The sequence below is a fragment of the Manis pentadactyla genome, chromosome 5 (genome assembly GCF_030020395.1).
Source record: "Manis pentadactyla isolate mManPen7 chromosome 5, mManPen7.hap1, whole genome shotgun sequence".
NCBI lineage: Eukaryota > Metazoa > Chordata > Mammalia > Pholidota > Manidae > Manis > Manis pentadactyla.
Genome location: NC_080023.1, coordinates 135,297,302 through 135,319,627, shown reverse-complemented (window position 1 = coordinate 135,319,627; position 22,326 = coordinate 135,297,302). Strand labels below are relative to the sequence as shown.

Here is a 22,326-nt window from a genome sequence, read left to right as displayed (position 1 = left end):
GGAAATCAGGAAATAACTTCCAATATGATTCAGGTTTTGCTTATGTCCCAACAATGACCCCAAAATCCAGCTCAGGATCCTCTGTTGCATATAGGTGTCATGTCTCTTCAGTCTCCTGTCAGCTCCTGAACCTGTCCTTATCTTTCATGATCTTAATTTTATATAGTGAGGACTACGCCATGAATGTATCTGTACAATTTGCTAGCCTCTCCCTCATTTTTAACTCCTCTGCGGTCCCATTAACCTTGATGGGTTTACTCATTTGCCCAAATCCTGGATGTAACTAAACTCCAGAAAACAAGGCTTCAAGAGGGAGGAAAGGGAAGGGAAGAGGAGCTCACTACACTTTGCAGAAGATTTCACCAACCTAGAATGTTTTGGCCTTCCTTACCTCACCCATCTGTGGGAATGGAAATTACTTCCACATCTTGTTAGAATGTAGATACACATTTAGCAGGTCTGGCGCGGGGCCCAAGGGACTTTATTTCTGTAAAGTGTGGCCAAAGTTGCTGGTCTGAGGACCATGCATTGGAGGCCAGACCCCAGAGTCTCTGCCCTCAGACTTTAAGCCAGTGACACTGAATTTTGGGGATTTTATGAAACTTAAAATCCTATAAAACCGAGGTACTTTCCCCAGGAAAAAAAAGTACACGTACGTGTATACACCTAAGCACACAGTTTCAGGGACATAATGTATTGGTTCAATGATATGCATTTTTGAATACCAAGTATCTTTCTGAGTGCTAGTGATAGAGCGATGGCCAAGTTAGGCCAGGCCCCCACCTCATGGAGTTGTCGTTGTGTTGGAGAACAAGCCCCCACCAAGTAAATTCACAAGGCATGTCGGATAGGGATACTCACTCTAGTTCAGTGTGCCACAGTTACATGACGGATGGGGCTGGAGAATTGCAGGGAGTGGCTCTCAGACTGGTCTGTCAGTGGAGACATCTCGGTCAGAGATCTGAATGCCAGTGTGTGGAGGAAAAGCATCCCAGACAATAATCTCAGAGGGCCTGCAGTGAAAATGAGCTTAGTGTTTTCAAAAGACAGAGCAGCTGGTATGGCAGCAACAGAGTGAGTAAGGGAGAGAGTGACAGTAGGTGGCCTTAGGGGTTCAGAGGGGCAGATCATGCTGGGCCTAGTAGGTCCCAAGGGGAGGCTGCCTCTACCCTACCTGCCTGTCCAAACCTATTTTTAGACCCTAAAGGAGTCACAGCATCCATTGTAAGAGCTTCAGAGCGAGAAGCTAATTTAGGAACTGAAGGGAAAAATGTGTTTTGGGGATTAAAGGCTCAGAGAATGTATTTGAAAATCCAGAAGAGGAACATATGCAAGCTCGGGACAGAGCCCTTCTCTGGATCCCCAGTATCTACAGTGTCTTAAGTATGCACAACTGCTTGCTGAGTTACTTATTGTAAGTTTAATTCCTATTTGCAGGCAAACTTTTACACAGAACGCTCTAGTCTCCATCCCCTCTACTCACTGCAGAACACTAGTGTCTCCCTGGCCTGCTCAGGATGCGCTCAGAAGGCTTGGCATCACTTTTCTTCACTTTTCCTCCTTCAAATGGCCAATAGTGGTTTCACGTTAGTATCAGCCATAGTTTGCTGTGTTGTTGTGACAGCTTGGTTGAGACTTTATTCAGCCTGCTCTGGCTGTTTCACTGCTTTGGGAGGCCTGTACATGGTGTGGCCATGGACATCTGAGCAGATGCCATTTCTGCAAAGTGCCTTTCAAATGGCAATTGTCTTTTAGTTCTCTTATGCTGAGGCTGGCTGGAGACTGCAACAGTCTGTTCAGCAGCTGCCAGATTAGAATTAAAATCTAATCAATGCTTTAGTTTCCCCAGAGATCCTTTTAGGCCCCTAGATTGTAGGTAGGAAAATGCTCTGGCAATCTGCTTTCAAGAGTGATTATTTTCCTCGAAGTGAAACAGGAAGTGACAAATTTAAAATCCTAATTCTAATTGGACAGCAGATGAGTGGACACTTCACAGTAGGGTGGTTGAGAATGGTGGCTCTGGCCTTGGCTGGCCTCAGTTTCTTCAGCATAATGAAGATATTGAATTAAACAAGCTTTCAAATTTGAGGCAGCTGTACAAAAGATTCTCCCCTGAAAACAACACACACATGCAAACAATAAGACCTTTTTATTATGCTATGTTTTGCTTAACCAGTTTATTCTTTGGAATACTGTTTTGTACAAAGTTATTTTGTAAATCGAGTGCTTGTCTTTCATTTTGTGAGGACTGTGTTTGTGGGAGTGTGAAGGAGGTTCTGCTCTGAAACTTTATCATCAGCCGTGTTGCACACGGCACCCTGATAGGGACCTCTATTCTAGAAACAATCTTATGGGAGAGATGCCAGCCCCAAACATTGTAAAAAGCAGCAACCTGTCTGTCTCTTCTTTGCCCCCAGGTAAACCCTTGGGACCAGGGCCTTTTTCATTCACTGCTATCTCTAGTGCATAGAAGGGTGTCCCGCACATAGTAGGAGCTCAATATATATTTGTTGAATAGACAGCTAGGTGTTAGCACTTAAATTTTGGTGATTTCTGTCAATGACCTCTTTTCATGGAAAGGCACCCATAAGCAGAGAGGGTAACAAAAACTTCCAGCTTTACTCCTCTCTCTATGATCTATGATCCACGAGCATCTTGAGACTGAATTTCAAATGTCTCAGAAAGAGAAGGTGGAAAGTAGATTGTTCCATTTTTTCCAATTATCCCTTCCTTTCCCCATTAGTAGGTTCTGGATGTGACAACTAGTGTGTTATAATCCATGTCTGCCCCAGGGCAGATGCAAATTCTAAGAATCTATCATGAATGATTTGTACACTTAAGCATCCTTTATTTATCTATTATACAAATCTACATGTTTACTAATTTGATTTGTTTAAATCAAAATTATTTGTACTAAGGATATAGAAATCACATTTTCAACAGTTTCTTTCAATTAACACATCTTGCTCATAAGTTGAAAGAATATGAGAGTTGAACTAAAAAAACTTATTAAATGATTCCAAATTCCCCTAGTTGTTTCAACAATGCTCTGCTGGTGCAATGAACTGCAGATAAAGTGGCTTCAACAATAGTGGACCATTCTGGATATCATTTGTATATAAAAAAAAACAGAGAGTCTTTGGAGAGTCAGATGTAAAATAGCCCCTGGAGCCCACTAGCTGTAATGAAAGCAGAGGAACAGTAGACACCTTCCCATTGGCCAGGAGGATTTACCCAGATCTCTGGCTTTTACATAAAAGACAAGAAACACTGGAGCCAGTCTCCACTTCTACGTAAAGGGTGACGGCAAAAATAGCCAGAAACGAAGATGGCAAGACTGTTACTACTTCTCCTCCCAGGCCTTGTGGCTCTATGTTCCGTGCATGGAATATTTATGGACAGACTTGCTTCCAAGAAGCTCTGTGCAGACGACGAGTGTGTGTGTAAGGACTTCTTTATGCCTTTCATTATATTTCTACTATATAATTGAAAAATATCCACTAACAGTATACAATCTAATAGTACTTTGAAGTGAATCTTCTCTAACGTGTATGTTATTAGCATTGCTTCTCCTTGTCTATACCTTTTATTATGGAAAATTAACTTGGCTAAGATTCTGTTGGATGCAGCTTTAAATACCTCAGATATCTTACTTCTCTTGAATGGAACAGCAGCTGTAACTGGGAGGGATTAGTCAACCTGATTTCCTAGTTTCCTGATATGCTTTGCCTTTTTACTGTTACAAAATCCAGGAGTCTAAAATGTAGTCATTTCAATGTGTTTTTCTTCTAGATACTATTTCTCTGGCCAGAGCTCAAGAAGATTACAATGCCCCGGACTGTAGATTCATTAACGTTAAAAAGGGGCAGCAGATCTATGTTTACTCAAAGCTGGTAAAAGAAAATGAAGCTGGAGAATTTTGGGCTGGCAGTGTAAGGAGATTATTAAAACTATACACACATCTTGACTTAACGTTGCTCTTCACTTTTCCTCTGTTACCTCTCTTTGATACATACAAAAACCAAATGTAGGTTTATATAATGTTTTGGCAAGAAAAGCTGGTCAAACACACAGGGGCTTTGATGCCAGGGTTCTTGTTCATGAAGCCAAAGAATGAGCTTCACAAACCCTCAAGGTAGGAGAGCAAGGTACAGGCTTTTATTTAGAGATAAAGTGAAATGACAGAGCTCCCTGCTCATGCCAGGAGGGGACAGGAGAGTCTGTGGTGGTGCGTTGTCTAGGAGTTTTAAATGCAGTCGAGGATATATGGGAACATGAAAAAAACTTAGGGGTTTGGACTTGTTAAGTGGTTCCTGGATATTAAAAATTAACATAAGGAATTTCCTGCCTTGATTTCTCTCTGGGATACCGGCGTCTTGGTCTGGGAGCATATCAAAAGGCTGCCTGCCCAGCCCCCAAGGTGGGCTGAGGTACTGTCGATTTGCTAAAGAATCCTGCCTCTTAAACTTCCTGGGTGTTAAAATGCAATCTTATCTTTAAGATGGAATTCTTCCTGCTTTTTACCATGCCGTCTACAGCTGGGTCTGCATGCTAAGTTAGTTGCTCAGTTTGCAAAAGCACCTCGTCAGATCTGAAGGAGGAAAGACAGCACATAGGCCTGGGCCTTTTAGTATGCTAAAGTGAATCTTACACAGGATTACAAACAATTAGCATAATAAAAACGTGCTACTCTTCTTTATCTGGGGAATATTAACTGATCTCAATGAAGAATGACTCTAGAGCTTAACGTTTAACACAAGAGTTTTGGTAGGAGGTTTCCTTGCATGTAGTTACATTGCTCTGACTGCAAATATCCTGCCTTGCTTTTTCCAGAGGCCCTCACCCTATTCTGTCTAAGCCCGTGATTCTTGTCTCAGCTTGAACATCTCAAAGAGTTTAAAGTGTATTAAAAAATAAGCCAATTTGCCAAGAAAAAGGCACGTGTATTGGCAGTCAGTCTGTTTCAATATTTTTAAGGAAACTTTAGCACCTTCTTGAATTTCAAAGAATCTTTCTAATTCAGTTAAAACATGCAGGCGTGGGCTCTGAGGAGGGATGAAGCAGGACTCTGTCCTCATCTGCTGACCCATGGATCGGTTCTCAAAGAATGAAGAATTAAATCTTAAATTTACTCTAGTATCTGTCCATCTGAATTTTTTAAAACTGAGAAATACAAGTCCTTTAAAAGGAAAGGCTCTATTTACTTTTTAAGAATTTAGTAACTTTTTTAAATTTATAGGTTCTAAAAAGATTTCAGACAGTTCACAAAATTGCATAAAATAAAGGGACACTAAAAGTAGTAAGACTAGTTAAGACTGGGCCACAAAAGAATGGTAGGCAATTTCTTTGGATTGGCTTTGTTGCTGGAAGTGAACTTCAGATTTGGGTGTGAGCCTCCTGGAATCCAGAGGGAAGCAAGGCATTGGCAGTTATGTAATTCTCATTAACAGCAAGGAGGAAGCCTGAGAGTTTCTGCAAGGGGACACACAGAGCTTTCCCTTAACTGTGGCACTTCTGGGCACTCAGGTGTATGGAGATCGCCATGAGGATGAGATGGGAACCGTGGGTTATTTCCCCAGCAGTTTGGTCGAGGAGCAACACGTGTACCAGGAAGCCACCAAAGAAGTCCCCACTGTGGTAAGCATCTCAGAGGGAGCATAGTGGACTCAGGTCCTAGCTCCCTGGATCACTAGCTCTTTGGCTCCCGGTGTGAACTTGGTAGGTTACAGGTCTTCCCTTTGGTCATGATGTTAAAAGTCCATTATACACTTACAAGATATATTGAGTCCACTCCCAAGGGGGGACTTTTCCTGAGACAGGTGTGGGGGAGCATTTATACCTACTCTCAATGTGGCAAGATCAGTGAACTTTCTCCAAACACCTCCTTTGTTTTAGTTGCAAGTGACCCTGAGAAGGAGTCTATGTCACAAAGAAGCCCAAGTAGTATTAACTGACTCTGATGGTTATATTTATTTAACTAAAAAACTTGGGCTGAGAAAAACACTGGCATCTGTATTTACCAAAAGCAAAACATTCTGGAAAAATATTTGCCTTATTTTTGTAGTAGATTGACTCTTATTGATGTACGAAAAAGAAATTATACTCTCTCCAATGCCCTGGGGTCTTGCACACCCAGAACAGAAATAAAAGATCCCCTTTGAGTTACTCGGCAGGGTGGTTGTTTGGAAGCGCTTCTCTGGAGCTAATTGCTATGGGAAATAACTTCAAAACATCGCCCAGCCTACACAAACGGAACTCACTTGTCACGGCTTCTTAAGCATTGAGCTTGAATGTGTCAAATAACCACAAATTAAAAGTGTATTTGAGAACCTTCATATTAAAGTAGTTTTTGACTTAAAGTGATAATTACATCATACTCTTTGGGGTTCAGCATTTACTTATTTTAAATCCAAAATAAAAAACCCACATCTGTCTTCTGCCCTGCCTGATGAATTTAATCTTTTTTTCCCAGGATATTGACTTCTACTGCGAGTAAGAAATTATACAGATCCGCAGACAGGACGGAAACACCAAAAATAAAGAGAAAAGCAAAATTAACCAAAAAATACATGTTCTTCATTTCTGACTTTTGCTTTCAGAGTTTGTTACCATACAGGATGGCTGGGGTTGGAGCTGGAGGTGACGGCTCCAGAGGGTCCACCTCAGTCTCTGCTTCTGTTGTCCTGGTTTTCCTACCACCCAGGCAGGGCACGTTTGGCTCGAGTGGGAGAACTGAAAGCAAATAATGTTTTCAGCCTAGAAAGTCTTCTCTTGCACAAGGATCCATATAGAAAATGGTTTATTTGTAGTTATTTCTAAAGAATAATTCTTGCCAGCTCTTTGGCTCCCTGTATTAAGTTGGTAGGTTATAAGTCTTCCCTTCCCTACTTACTTGTCTCTCTGGCAATTGTTATCATGTACAGGAAGGGGCTGTATCATCATCAAGGCATATTCTAGGAGTGTTGTTACTTTCCATATCTGATGCCTTTGACATGTGAAGCTGTTGGGTTATAAAAAGCTGTTTGGAGTCATAGATGTTGGGACTATGCCTTTAAACGTCTCTAAAGTCTCATAAATTATTTCAATTGGATGATTTACCTTCTAAATGATCCTATTTACCACCCCCCAGATTTTAAATAAGTATGTTTGTATATAGGAGGGGTGGAGCAGTTCATGACTTAGTGTGTACTGTCACTGGGTGTTATTCATGCTTCAGGTCAAAGGATACAGCAAAAAAAAAAATAGGCTGTGGATTATTTTTCTACTTCTATTTCAATTTTGAATTTCCTTTTCATGTGCAAATTCTCTACAGTTGAGGTTATGTGTGATGAAACCTGGTCCCATAAATTTTCTGCATTTAACTGGAAATCTGCTTTGTGTTTACTAATGTGACTCCTGATATTGTTATGAGTTTGTGCTTACTCACATGTAATTTTAGTCTGCACCATTCTCAAAAAAATCACAGTTTCTCAGATAAGAATTTTTTCAACACTTTTTTTACCTTGGGAGTACTGAAAGCCTGGGAGAATGTGTTTGTGCTCAGGTTTCTGTACTCTTATTATGCCCAGAAGGGCACTTAGGACATGTTAAAAGCCTGAACTATACCTCTGTCCACTGTGACTTTGGGTGAATATATTTTTGCCAAATTCTTATGGAAAAAAAAAAGCTGAAAAAATCCCAAATCTACTGATTTATTTGTTTCTATCTTGCATTATTTCCTGAGGATTCAGACAACATCCAGGGCTCTCAACACAATTTTAAGGTAAGAGGCGCTCCTCCTACCCCTGTTTCTACCTGCCTTCCACTTCCTGACTGGCCCACTCCAGACCCCCATCACCCTGAGCAGAACTGGCACCCTCACGGCACCCTCCGAGCACCTTCTGCCCAAACACCCCAACTGTCTGGCTTTCTATATCCAGCCTTACTCCCAAAGCAGAGTAGCTTCAGATTCCCTCCTGGTGGCAATTAGCTCCCACCCACCAGAGCTGATCTCATTAAGGAGTTCCAAGGTTATTGACTGATTACTGATTTAAATTTCCTTGGAGGGCCTATTGCATTTGAAGAATGAAAGCACTTGCAGGAACTTTAAACACTGTCTAGCCTCTTGTGGGTAAAATTACAATATTTCCCAAATCTCTCACCTGGCTTTAGAGCATCTCCATATCAATAGGTAATTACTAGGGCCAGAGAGGAACAGGAGAGGTTGGGTGGAGTTTTTTACTCTGCTTCAGGCAGCTGGGTCAAGAGAGATGCAGGACAACTGCTTGTAAGGAATAAATGGGTTTCTTAGACTTTATTTTTCTCTTTGATTTTAGTTTCAAAGGTATTTTGCTCCAGATTTTCCTCTGGAGTTACAACTGGCATAATCAGCAGGATTTCTGAACCCAAAATTTGTCTACATGGGTGCAACCCTTGGGCAGACTGCCCCTAGACATGGTGGAGAGATGCCCAGAACCCCCCCGCCCCACCGTGGATAGTGGCAAGGCCCCAGTGGCTGCAGAGATAGAGGCTACAGCTTTACCTGGAAAGCCCCTACCTGTGGGGCTTCCAATTGGGGAGCCCCTAATGGGAAATTGGTCTAGGGTAAAGCTCTGCCTGTACCTTGGTGAGTGACAAATACTAAGCAGGATAAATTGCCTGTGGGGCACAAGGAAACTGGAGAAACTCTACAGGAGTTGGAGAGGGTGGGTATCATAAAGCCCACTCACAGTCCTTTTAATTCCCCAGTGTGGCCAGTGAGAAAGCCAGATGGCTCCCTGGCGTATGACTGTGGATTGCATGTAATTGAATAAAGTCACAGCCCCTTGACATGCTGCTGTCCCCTCTATAGCATTATGGACATACTCAGTCATGAACTGGGGACATATCATTATGTTATAGATCTTGCCAATACTTTCTTCTCTATTGACATAGCACAGGAAAATCAGGAACAGTTCGCCTTCACTTGGGAAGGCCAGCAGTGGACATTCTTGTCCTTCCATAGGGATACCTCCACAGTACCACCATCTATCATGGACTTGTAGCCCAGGACTTGGCCACATGGAGGAAACCGCAGATGGTGTGGCTGTATCACTACATTGATGATATTATGCTCACATCTGATTCTTTTTCAGATTTAAAAGGGGCAGTTCCTAGGCTGCTGCAACATCTACAGGAGAAAGGATGGGCTGTGAACAGCACCAAGGTTCAGGGACTTGGATTGTCTGTAAAATTCTTCTGGGTTGTCTGGTCGGGTAAATCTAAAGTTATCCCAGAAGCAGTCATAGACAAGGTCCAGGCTTTCCCTACCCCTACCACTGTGGCAGTATTACAAGAGTTTTTGGGTCTTTTGGGCTACTGGAGAGTGTTTATCCCACACTTGGGACAAATTCTGAAGCACTTATACGAGTTGGTATGAAAGGGCATTGGGTGGGACTGGGATGAGACATGGGCAGCTGCTTTTACTGCCACTAAAATCAGTCAAGGCTGTACAGGCCTTGAGTGTAATGGACTCATCAAGGTCCTGTGAGCTAGATGTTCATGTAACCGAAGATGGTTATGGATGGGGTCTTTGGCAGTGGCTTGAATGGACAGGCCAACCTATTCAATTCTGGTCAACTCCATGGAAAGGAGCAGAGGTCCGGTACTCCTTGACAGAGAAGCAACTGGCTGCTGTGTATCATGCCTTGCTGGCTATGGAGCCCATCACTGGCACAACTCCAACCGAGATAATAAACACCTATCCCACTGCAGGGTGTATGTGAGACTGGACCCAGAGTGGTGTGGCACAGACTCCTACACCTGCCAAATGGGGCACATATTTACAGCAGCACAGCATCTTCTCTATTAGCCCCTTAAATGGAGAACTCCAACGTTTATTGGGGCCAGTGACCTATACCAGTCGAAAGCAGGAAGCACTTGCTTTTGAGCCATTGATGGCTGAGAATCCTTATCAGGAGGGAAAAGCCCCTATACCTGAAGATGCTTGGTATACAGATGGCTCCAGTCATGGGCAGCCCCTGAAGTGGAGGGCTGTGGCTTTCCATCCTAAGACTGAGACAATATAAATGGAGGATGGAGAGGGGAAGAGCAGTCAATGGGCTGAGCTGCAGGCAGTATGGCTTGTGATCACCCAGGAGCTCTCCCCTATAGTTGTCTGCAGTGACAGCTGATCTGTCTATCCAGGTTTGACCCTGTGGCTACCAAAATGGTACCATGCCAACAGGGTGGTTGGTCAATGGGCCTCTGGTCATGCTAAGACTGTTACTGTATATCGTGTGACTGGCCATTTGCCTTTGGCATCCCCAGGGAATGATGAAGCAGACACATTGGCCCAGGTGCATTGGCTGGAAAGAAAGCCTGCCTCTGATGTGGCCCAGTGGTTACATCAGTATTTGTTGCACGTGAGGCAAAAGACAATGTGGGCCTTTGAAGAAGTCGGCAGAGCCCAGAAGGAGTTTCTTGTATGCTCTAAGAGGGACTTACACCGAGTCCCACAGCAACATGGGACAATAGTAAAGGGTCTGATGCCCCATGTCAGGTGGCAGATAGAGTGTATTTGGCCTCTGCCCTTACCAGAAGGGTATCGGTATTCCATGACTTGTGTGAACATGGCTACTGGACTATTGGTTGCTTTTCCTGCATGTAGTGCAGATCAGTAAACCACTAAGACAGGCCTAAAGTGTCTCTTTGCAGCCTATGGCCAGCTGCAGGTGATTGAGAGTGATCAAGGCACCCACTTTACTGAACATGTGTTACAAGAATGACTGCAGCAATTAGGAATAAAGTGGAAGTTTCCTGTACCATATAACCCTACTGGGGCAGGCATGAAAAGAAGTACAATGATTTGTTGAAATCTGGCCTGAAGTTGGACACCAATAGTCTATGAGGCTGGTCAGTTCACTTATGGACAGTGCTACAGTGTTTGAATGAGAAGCTCCAAAAAGGAGCCTTGAGCCCTGTGGCTACGCTAACACACACTGCTGCCTCTCCTATACAACTGTATGCGCAAACCAAAGAGGAGTTATTGAAGCCAGGATATGGCCAGCAGAGCAACATCCTGCTTTCAGCTCCTACTGCATTAAACCCTGGAGACACAGTTGAGTGGATGTGGCCCTGGACATTTTGACACATAGACCAGTGATGGCTGGCCCTTCTGGCACCTTGGGGAAAAGGCCTGGAAGCTGGCCTGTGTGTATTCCTGGAATAACAGCAGAGTGGCCCCCAAAGATCATGGTAGTGTACCCAAAACATCCAGAGGGTAAGAGCATCTTACAAGGAAGTTTTGTTTTATCTTTATGGCCAGTGAGTGTACCTCCCATAGCCCTATATATTGACCCATCTCTAATCCCACAGGGAGGGGGTGAAAGTCTGGTATACTAGACCAGGACGAGATCCCATTCCTGCCACTGTCCTATCACAGGACCACTCTCCCTCATGCATCCTACCTGATGGGCAAGATTTGCCTATGCTGGTGTCATTAAAACATGTATCTTATCGCCCTTAAAGTTATCTTCTTCTACAGTCCCTATGGCCTGGACATCCCTCCTGGCTGCTGTAGAATCCTCCACCAAGAATCAACCTTATTGAAGATAGAAAGTTAGCATAAGTATAGCCATCTTAAAAGCTTAGACTCCATTTTATAACCTAGAAGGAAGAAAATAGGAAAATATTAGAACCTTGAAAAACAAGTTAGTCAGCCAGCGTTGATTGCAGTGACCTTTAGTTAGCCAACCTCAATCAGTTAATCATACATACCAAGCTTACCTTACTAAGAACCACCCTAACATTCCGAGGGTGATCTTATCTCACGAGACCCCCAGGATGTGGCGTCAGCCAAAATGTATGTGTTTTTTTGGAAAAACAATGTGATGTGTTTGTGGAAAAATACTGCCCTTTTTGAAAATGCTATAAAAACCTCTGACTCTAAGTGCTTGGGGTCCTTGTTGAGACCCGCTGCGTCGGGCTGACACTTGGACCCCAGCTAGCTGGTCTCTGAATAAATTCCTCTTGCTTATTGCATCAAGAGACGCCTTCTGTGAGTGATTTGGGGCGGCGCTCTCCTCTGGGAGAATCCAACACTGCCACTACCGCATGATGATCGCTTTGAACTCTCTACCTGTCCAGCTACTGACTGCTTGTGGAATGGGCGAGCTATGGACTTAAGGAATTTACACCCAGCTGAATCCTTTGGCTTGTGGATTATCATGATTTTATTGTTGTTACTATTGTATGTCATTCGTCTGGTTACGATGCTCTAGTTTTCTCACACAGGGGCCAATGTGGAAGATGGGGAATGAGTAGATGGTGATGTGAAATTTCTGGAGGGGTGGCTTGTGGGTAAAATTGCATTATTTCCAGAATCTCTCACCTGGCTTTAGTGCATCTTCACATCAATAGGTGTTTCCAAGGTGTGGAAAGAAATAGTCCATCTCCATATCAATAGGTAATTACAAGGGCCAGCGAGGGACTGGAGAAGTTGGGTGGAGTTTTTTACTCCGCTGCAGCATCCGGATGGAGAAAGACACCGCGGGACAACTGCCTTTAAGCAATAAATAGATTTCTTAAACTTTATTTCTCCCTTTGACTGATTTCAGCTTCATAGGTATTTTTGCTCCAGGATTTTCCCCTCCGAGTAACACCTCCCCTGGGCCAGCAGCTGTGTGGGCCTCCCCCTAGGAGCTGGGTAGATGCAGAATCACGGCTCACTGCACAACTGCTGAGTCAGAAACTGCATTTTAGCAAGATGCCTGGGGATTTGTGCATACATACTAAATGGAAAGGACAAGCCTTCTTCCCTCTCAGGTTCTGTGGCTGGGCCTAGGAGTAAAGCTGGCATAAGACAGATGAACAGGAGAAAATCACACACATTCTATTGAATATTTTTACATATAGATAGAAGACTTCAAAGGGAAAATGAAGACCCAAAGAATCCATTAAGCCCAATTGCTTATATTCCTTTTTAAACAAAGAACAATTAATCATGGAGGACAAGTCAAAGAGGCTTCGGATCTGGGCAGTGAATTGTGGGGAAGTGACTGGGAAATATACTGGAAACTAACGCAAGATAAGGTTTATTCTCAGGCTTGTTTACAGAGGTCCCTTTCAGCAGGACCCCAGAGTCTAGCAATGAGTGTTCTCTTCCTGGTGCCAGGAGGGCTCCTTCCTCATGGGAAATGTTGTGGGCCTGGCTTTAGGCAGCGGGTGGTCGGAGAGCCCTTCCTGTATCTGCTGTTTCTCCAGTGCCTTCAGCTTAAGATAATCAATACAGCAAAGTGGCATCTTTTGGGGTGACATGTTCTGAATCCCCTCAACAGTAAAGGCTGAGAAGCACTGATTTTGCTATCCTCCTCTCATCTCACAAGTAAGGAAATCAATGAAAAGCTAGAGAACCTAAGATCTGAAGCAACTGTCCCAAGGTCAAGCAGCAGGATTTTAACACCCCTAAGCCAGCCCTGCCCCCAGATCACAGGCATTGTCTTGGCCTAGAGAAAAGGGGGCTAGATAGTGGCAAGTGACAGTTTGGGGGCAATGAGGCATCTGGGACCCATTCCCACATGGGGAGCCTTCTTTCCTTCCCACTAAGAGCAAGGACTTCTCAACACCTTGAAGAGGTTGTCAAATCACTGTCATTGTGGGTTTGCAACCTCAGGGGTTCGGTAGATGAACTCGGAAACTGGCCGCCTTACACAGAGGGCAAAGGGAGATGGAAGAAAGAAGCAGGCCACTCCAGATTGAGAGAGCGAGGGGACTTGACATAGGAGGCTTGTCTTGGCTCTGCACCCTGTCCCCTGAAGAATCTTGAAGTTTTATACAGAGATCTAAACTGGTTTCAGTCACCTCTATTGTCCAGATGGTCTCAACACCACCTTACCCTCCAAGGCTTCTTGGAACTCTTCAAGCATGGGAGTAGGAGGCCGAATGTACATTTCAAGGACAGGAAAGGGGTGAGGATCCTCCACTTGCCTGGGTCCAGATCTTGGGTCAATCGGCAGTCACATCCACTCCATGACCTCCTCCAAGACATTTAAAAACATTAGGCCTAGGGACCCTGAGGGAGTTGCAACTTGTAGATTTCCTTGATACCCCCCAAGCTGAGGGACCTGTATGTTTTTTGTAGTGTTTAAATTTTACTATGTAGCTTGTACTGCCTCCCTATGGGAAAGAAATAGGAAATTCACCATTTGTGATCTCATAGAACAAGGAGATAAAGACTTCTATTTAGGGAAGAAAAAGGAAACAATACAGGCAAGTAGGTTTCATGAGCCAATTTTGGGCAAGTGGCAGACTCTGCCTAGGGCACAGCTCTCCAAGTGCTTTCCAGTGCAGGGCAGAGGACTACCAGAACCATCAAACATGAGGCGCTTCCTCACCTGGTAGAGCTGGCATGCCATAAAATTAAATCCTGGTTCAGGGAAGTGTGGAATTGTGGCTCAGAGAAGTTGAGTGATAAGAACAGAACCCAGGGCACCGTGTAATAGTTCAGGCTGCACATCGGTGCTGTCGCTTCCCATCTGAGTCTGAGCATGCATGAATAAGGTGCTAACCTCGGTGGACCTCAGTTTTGTTATCTACAAATGGAGCTAACAACATCTGCCTTGCTGAGTAGTTAGGAGGCTAAATGCAATGTGGGTACAAGGTCTGGACATTGTAGGGCCCCTAAGGGGCAGCCACTGTTACCTGACCTGGGAGGGCTGGATGGACAATGGCCTTCCTTCAAGGAGCTGTGCAATAACCTACAGATGCTTCACTGATAAGAAATTACAATTACTCATTCAGGTCATCTGGAATTTCTAAATCAAAGATATTTATAACACTTTCCAGATTGCTCACTTTTTTGTAGTTGCATTTTTAAAAAATTCACCTGAAATTATCTAAGAGAATCCCAAGTCATTCCACTAGCAATTTGGTAAGGTGGTATGGAGTGTATGAGTATAATTCTGAATGGAAGTCCCAGGTCTGGCCACAACCCTTCATCAGTGTGAACATGTGAGGGACATCTACATCCCACTTAGGGCCACGACAACTCCTAAGGAGCAACATATTTGATTTTCTATGTAACTTGCTTATCTGTGATATCTACAGCCAGAGAGGGGTGTCAACATGTATACTAATCATATTTAGGCTCCACAAAGGAGGATGGTCTCATTTGTATTTAGCCATCCTAGCAGGAAGAGCATATGACAATACCACTTGGGAGCCTGATCCCCAAAGGGGAGTGTCCCAGTAGAGTGGAAGCACCTTGAGTCTCCAGAGCTTAAGGGCACATGCTATGATTGCAGGGGTGTGTATTGTCCCTCTGTCTTGCCAACAGGTTTCAGCCCTGGACAAGTTCACTATGGATTCAATGAGACCAAAATAACAATGAAATATTCTTGGGGTGAAATGTCTTATACCCAACTTTATTCCTATGGTGACAGGTCAACCACTAGAATCCCACCCACTCAGAGCGAGCCTGCATGCAGCAAGCCAGTCTTTGCCTTTGGGCCTCTCTGCCCCTGTAGCCATCCCTGTCTGTGTCCTCTGCGCTGCCACCACTCCAGTCTCATCTCTGCTCTCCTGCCGCCTTGCAGCTGTGCCACTGTGTTGTCCAGAGCACTGGGTGGAGCTCTTTATACAAAGTCAGTAATGATGTATTGCCCACACGTGTATAGTGAGCTAGCTGAACAGGGCCAGGTGAGAATCCTGGCCATAGAAATCTTCACTTTATCCACACTCCACCCCTCCAGGATTCTTGCCTCTCAGTCTATGGGCCCTCAACCTTCTGCCATGGTCCCTGTGTAAGGAAGCTGGAACATTGTAACCAAATTTCATAATAACAACAGAGGTCATGACAATATACAAACAACAAAAATTACAACAAATTATAATAACCCTCAAGCTTGAGGAGATCCATTGCCACAAAATGGTCATTCTGGCTGTATTCAAAGCAGTTCTATTCAAACGAGTTAACCAAAAGGACCATGGGTGGGCCTTACAATACCCACTTTCTCCAGCCTCTCCAGCAGAAAGTCTTACAGACACACAGGCTGCTCTTGTTGCTTTGTCTCTGGCTTCTGCTGCTTTGCCCTCAGCAGCCAGAAACAGTGCTCCTGTTTCAATTGTTGTCACAGTTCCAGTAAAATTCTATTTGACTTTCCATCCAATTTCTCTTTTTCTGCTGCTGCCTTTATCAAATCAACCCACATCTGGGTCCTCACAACCTTCACTGGGCTCTTTAAACTCTTCCTTCGAGTAGCAGACTGTATTTCCTTTTGTGCTTTCATTGCTTGAGCCTGAGGATAGGAGCATAGCATAGAGTGCTCCATGGCTTGGGGAGGGGGCTGCACCTCTCCTGGAGGAACCTGCAGTTGCTGAGTCTTTATTTTCTTTCTGGCTTTCCACCAGCTTTCAACCAGGTGGGTTTTCAACAGAGGAGGGGCTGATGTCTCAGGCACCGGTGGGTCCCCCACCCTCATCTGTTCATCAAACCTCCGCTCCTCCATTTCTGGGGCTGACAGCTCCTCTGCATCCTTCACCTGTCCCATGGCACCTGGCAGCCTGACTCTCATGCTGCTACTTCTTGTGCCACTGCTTTTTGGGCCACTGCGCCTTCTCAGGCTGCTTCCTCTTGGGCTACCATGACTTCCTTTACCATTTCCATAGCACCTTGTAGTGATACCATTTCAGTCACCAACAAATTTTTTACCTCCTCAGTGGTACCTCACAGCTCATGTTCTCGGGCTTCCTGCAGGAGGACATCTTTCTCCCTTATGGCCTTTCTTATATTGTGAAAAAAAACTCCCCACTGTTCCCGCCACCTCACGGGCACCTCTGTTTCTCAAACCTACTTATTATACCAAGGGCCACCCCTACTGCCTCAGATGTCACCTTCCCCCCTTTCCAGTCTTGGGGTGGGGCCCAATTCTCTAGGAGGAAAGCCAGGTCAGGCCACATGTCCACTGGGGGACACTTGAATGTCTCCCCATCCACAGGCACAGCCCAATGAAACACTCTTCCCATGAGGGCAGCCTGTTCTTTTTTTTAGATGAGAGAATTTTACTTACAGAAAGATCACAGAGGATTAACAAAGTTTTGTGAACTCAATTTTGTTAGTAATAACAGAATTAAGAGTGGTTTAATATATATCACTTGTTATATAATACCTAATTAAAACAGTTTCACGCTACCTTTATCCATTAGCTTTTATATTTCAATTTTTATCAAGTCTAGAAATAAGGCAGTGTACATGGAATTGATTTACTAAATACTTTCAAACTTTGCTTTCTTCTCCATCAGATACTGTCAATTTCAAAACCATGTACAAATTAAATGGCTTTCCGTTATAATTCATAAATTTAAAGGATGCAAATGGAACTCAAAATGCGTAAAAGTAAACTGTCAAATTTTAAAAAGAAAACTATACTAGCAATATCATAAATTAAAAAAAATCATTGAAAGAATATTGCAGAAGTAAGGTACATTAAAAGTTTTATAATAATTAAGTGTAAAATATGTTTTATTTGGATTATTGTCCATCCAGCTGAAAACACCAAAGCACTGACTGAATGTGTGAGGACCATTTTTAAATGTGTAATAGATGGCAGCATGTATCATTGTAAGGATAAGAAGAGGGACCATGTGCTTTGATTTGCAAATAATGTTCTTTATCCAAGTAATCCTCAGTGTTTCCACTGTCCTTGAATTACAAGATTCTTAAGTACTGTTGTGAAGAAAAGACCATGCTTTACTGGTGAAAGGCTTCTAATTTTATTCGGGTTGGATCTTCTGCATGTCTCAAGGCAATTCCATTACACAGGAGCAGTTCAATATAAGGTGGCCAAAAAGAATCACTAATTTTGACATATGGATCATGTGGAAAATCAAATAATCTATTTACAAGAATCTCTAACATTTCACACAGTTATCAGCTGTACAGTTGATTCTTGAGTGTTTTTCTTTTTCTTTTTAACATTTCTATTAGGCAGAGGAAAATGGTCTTCTAGAAATTCACCCAAGGTTATCAAAAGTTTCTCTTTATATTCTTTTATATCATACATTTTAGATTTCAGCTCATTAAAGATTCTTGATTCAGAAAATGTCACAACCTAATGTTTCAATTCATTGTGCGGTACATTAAGAGATTCCAATATCTGTTATTGTTCATCCAACCACTGCTGCTCCCTTTCCAAGTCTTCCTTTAACTTTTCATTCTTTTGTTGGGTCCGTGCAATCGACCTCCAAATAACCGGGAGACGTGTGGATGCAAAAGCAAGAGTGTTTATTGGGCAGCCAGCATGCTGGGCTCCCACACTCGCAGGTCGAGACCCCAAAGTACAAGTTCATTCTTCTTTTATACATAGGAATGTGGTCGTGTGTAGCGTGGGCCATGCGCAGAGCAGAACGGGGCCTGCGCAGAGCAGGCCGTGCGCAGAGCGGGCCCAGATATGACCTGACCCTCACCACAACCAACCCGCTCACCAACCACCTGGACCGGTTCCCTCCAGATGGAGCAACACACCCAACTGCCGGGTGGGCGAGCTGTCCACCTTCCACTGGCTGGGAGCATCTGGCCAGGCCTGGCAACTGTGTTGGCCAAATCCCTGCAACTCCTGCAACCTCCCCCCAATGTGACCCGTCTCTCACAAAATAAAGTCACCTACAAAATGGAGCAGCATTAGTCAGGACTCTTCACTTTGACTGAATAGTAGATAGCACCAATTCAAGATCATGTCTCAATTTTTGGAACTCTTCTTTTCCTAATGTTACCAGAACTTCTTCATTCAGTGGAATTATTTCAGGAGTTTCTTTCTGTCATTGACTGAGTTCAGCAAACATTTCATTTGCATAATTAATAGTGACAGCTGATCATTTGAATTAGTGTCTCAGTTCCAACAAGTGATAATTTATTCTGACATTCTTCCATATCTTTCCACATTTCTTCACCTTTTTTAATAAGTTCTTTTTCCGCATCTGTAACATCTTCCTCATCTGTAGTACTATCTGGATCTAGATGTTGCTGATTCACTGACATGTGCCTTGTGATTTTCGTGGTCTTACAAGAAAACACCGCAGTGCCACCGACTCAGTTCACCTCAGCCTGGCGTGGACGAGGGCAGCCTGTTCTTTTCCTTGGTCAACAATGAATCTTGCCGACTATCACCAATTATCTTGCAAGTGGGCTTCAGCCCCGGACAACTTCACTATGGATTCTGTGAGACTGAAAAATGACTTTGGAATATTCTTGGGGTGAAAGGGTTTATACCCAACTTTATTCCTATGGTGGCAGGTCAATCACTAGAATCTCATCCACTCAGAGTGAGTCTGCATGCAGGAAGCTGGTCTCCGCCTCTGGGCCTCTCTGCCCCTGCAGCCGTCTCAGTCTCTGCCCTTGGCACTGCCACCACTCCTGCAGCTCTGCAGCCCTGTACCCAAGAGCACTGGGTGGAGCTCTTTATATAGAATCAGTAACAATGTATTGCCCACTCGTGTGTAGTGAGCAAGACAACCAGGGCCAGCTGAGAATCCTGGCCATAAGAACCTTCACTTTATCCACACCCTCTGTCTACTCTCTGGATGCTAGAAGCTCACATCCTTTACCAGATATTTTGACCCTCACTCTGTTGAGAACCTGATATAAAATCCAAAGCACATGACAGCCCAGATGACAAACCAGGAAGATAAAACACCTCCACGAATCACAAGAGGCTCCCATCTGGAGACTTTGGGACCATGGCTTCTACTCCTGCTCCAAAAGAGCATGCATGGGTTGGAATGCATACCCATGCAAAGTTTATTCTGAATAGACTATCACTTTATATTGGGTAAACCTTTGCTATGTTAAATAATCCTCTAATAAATACACATAATTTAAGTAGACTACATTTGGTGGGTTTTCCCTAATAGGTCAAAACCAGTGGAATACCTGTAACATGAATTGTTGTAGGTCTCAGATCTCTACACACATCAGGCAGGACCCTCCCACAGGTGGGACCCTCCCACATCAGATGGAATACTGGCTCAGACTTCTATTGTTTGTGTCATTTAACCAGGAACACATGGTCCTTGGCGATAATAATAACTAACTTTGGGGGTGATTATGAAGATTAAATTAAATGAAATATTTTATATAAATAATCACCCAGCACAGTGCACACAGTAGGTGGATAATAAATGGTAGTAAAATGAACTTCAAATAAGACACTTTCAAAGCATTTTTTAAATCTTTCAAGAACAACAGTTATTTTTTTAAGTGAATCAAAAGTATATCTTGAGCATATTTTCTTTCCAGAACGGTTTTGTTTACCTTCATAGCATTTTTGAAGTTGTTTGCAAGGCACATGGCAAATGCTTAGCATGATGAGACACACACACACACGCACACACATGCACACACACACACACACTAGCTTGACAGATGTTACATTAATGCCTGGGATAGCCTATCTTCCCAGCCCTCATTATCAGGGCAGTGACTCTGGTGCTCTGTCAAAGAGTCATTTGAAAAACACCTGGGAGAAAGAGAGCAAACCAGGGTGGTAATGTTCGCTTTTAAGCCCCAGTGCTCCACTTCTAGTCCTTCCCTCTCGAACCCCCGTGAGTCCTCAAAGAACCTTGCCAATGGCTGGAGGCCATCAGACCCTCCCTGCTGTCTGATGTCCAGCCAAGAGCGACTTCACTTGATATCAGCCACTCCTGAGTGCTTGCAACTGTGACATATCCTTGCGATGATGAATAAATAAGTGGTCAGTGCCCTTTTGAGTAAAACCCTTTCAGTCCTGCAGAAACTGTTAACGTTACCTTATTAACAAGTCTATAGATCTGAAGGACACCTCATTTTCAGAGTACAGGCTTTTGAATTCCTTTTCTTGGCTACTTCCCAGGAACAAACATTCAGCAAATGGCAAGAAAGGGCAATTTAAGGCAGTGCTTTGATTATCTGCTGAAGGCGCTGCGGGCTCATCCCAACAAATCAGGCAGCAGATTCCTGCTGGAATAGAATTCGTTTTTGTTAAAATTCAAACCGCTTGCTCAGGGGCAGGTGGTTGGGAGTGCTATTTTTGCTTTTGTAAACCTCTCAGAGGTCAACCAAATCCCCATCAGATATTAAGATTAGAACCTATCCTTCAGATTCCTGACCATGAATTCATAAGCCTCTTTCCTAAGCAGGCCTAGCTTGGGCTTTTCAGACTTGCTATGTGAAATGGCTGACAAACTAAAAACTTTAGAGACCGAGAGAGTTCTGAAATTAGAGGGTTTGTTAACCTTTACTGATAGAGCCAGATAAGGACTGAGTCCTGGGACAGGCAGTCTCTGCTTCACCAGCAGCAAGGCCAGTTCACAGAAACGACTTGTCTGTAGGACTCAGATAATGGCACATTTATACAGTGTCTCAAGAAAGAAATTTCATTAAACTCACACTGACAGCCAATAGGGAAGATGGGCTCACTTAAAGTAAGGAAAACCAGGTGGTTATTACAGAGAGAAGGCTTGTGGATTGGCTGTTGATGATGGTCAGACACTGGTTGTGTGTAAGGGGGATGCCGTGCTCCTGGGGACCTTCCAGATGACTGTTGAAATGATTTCACCCAAGAAGGTGAAATTTCTAGTTAGCTATAGCCTGTGCTTTTTGACTGATGACCTTCCCTTGTCTCTCTCATAGTCTGGTCCTGTCACTTAATTTAGGACAGTTCAGAATTTTTCCTTATCATGGTAAAGTGATACAGAGTAACTGAAGTGATTGTCAATGTCAGACCTGGAGTCCACATTTACCAGAAACCTTCAAGTTATTGGGGTTCCCACCTCCCTTTCCTGCCCCAGATGCTTTTGTGAAGATACAGCTTATAAGAAAAATATGTGAGTCACAGTTGATTTAGCTCATTGTTCGCGGTGTGACTAAATTCAGCAGCAGTTTTTGTGCAGTAAAGTTAGCCAAGACCCTAACAAATATTCTAGGATATTTAAGAGATATTCTAGAATATTAAGTTTGAGAGAAAGATAAGTTGGTGCCTTTAGCTTCACCCAGTACTGACCCTAGACATGTATGGATTGATTGCTTCCCATGTTTATTGGCTGAAGAGATGCTTCATGGATCCAATTCAATACAGAGAAATATTAACTTCATTCATGTAGCATTTAAAAAAAAGTCTGCAGGGAGTGGGTATTTCAGCTCTGAGTGGAGAGAAGCAATTGCAGTGAGCACAAGGAAGAAAATCTCATTTCTTCAACTGTCAGCCTCATCTATGTGACATGGTGAAAAAAAAAAATAAGAGAAAAAGAAATTGCATGAGCTAATACCATTCTATGTTCTATCCTTGAAATACAATTTTTGTGGCTTAAAGACCTCCCTGTGCTGTGATGTCTTTCAGC

At 43.5% G+C, this 22,326-nt stretch overlaps 1 protein-coding gene and 1 pseudogene across 1 annotated transcript; one reads left to right on the top strand and one right to left on the bottom strand.

The window, feature by feature from the left end:
- The first annotated feature begins 3,306 nt into the window (after positions 1-3,306).
- OTOR (otoraplin) lies at positions 3,307-6,496 on the top strand. Its single transcript, XM_036892279.2, has 4 exons — positions 3,307-3,443; positions 3,793-3,932; positions 5,527-5,637; positions 6,473-6,496. Exons 1-4 carry the CDS (start codon positions 3,329-3,331, stop codon positions 6,494-6,496), a joined length of 390 nt encoding a protein of 129 aa, XP_036748174.1. The 5' UTR covers positions 3,307-3,328.
- Positions 6,497-17,704: 11,208 nt separating this feature from the next.
- Positions 17,705-18,991, bottom strand: LOC118915865 (centromere protein K-like; annotated as a pseudogene).
- Between the last annotated feature and the right edge of the window lie 3,335 nt (positions 18,992-22,326).

Coding starts and splice junctions, on each gene's coding strand:
- OTOR (XM_036892279.2), top strand. CDS start 3,329: ATGGCAAGACTGTTACTACTTCTCCTCCCAGGCCTTGTGGCTCTATGT. Junction 3,444..3,792: donor TGCAGACGACGAGTGTGTGT/GTAAGGACTTCT, acceptor TTTTTCTTCTAG/ATACTATTTCTCTGGCCAGA. Junction 3,933..5,526: donor GAGAATTTTGGGCTGGCAGT/GTAAGGAGATTA, acceptor CTGGGCACTCAG/GTGTATGGAGATCGCCATGA.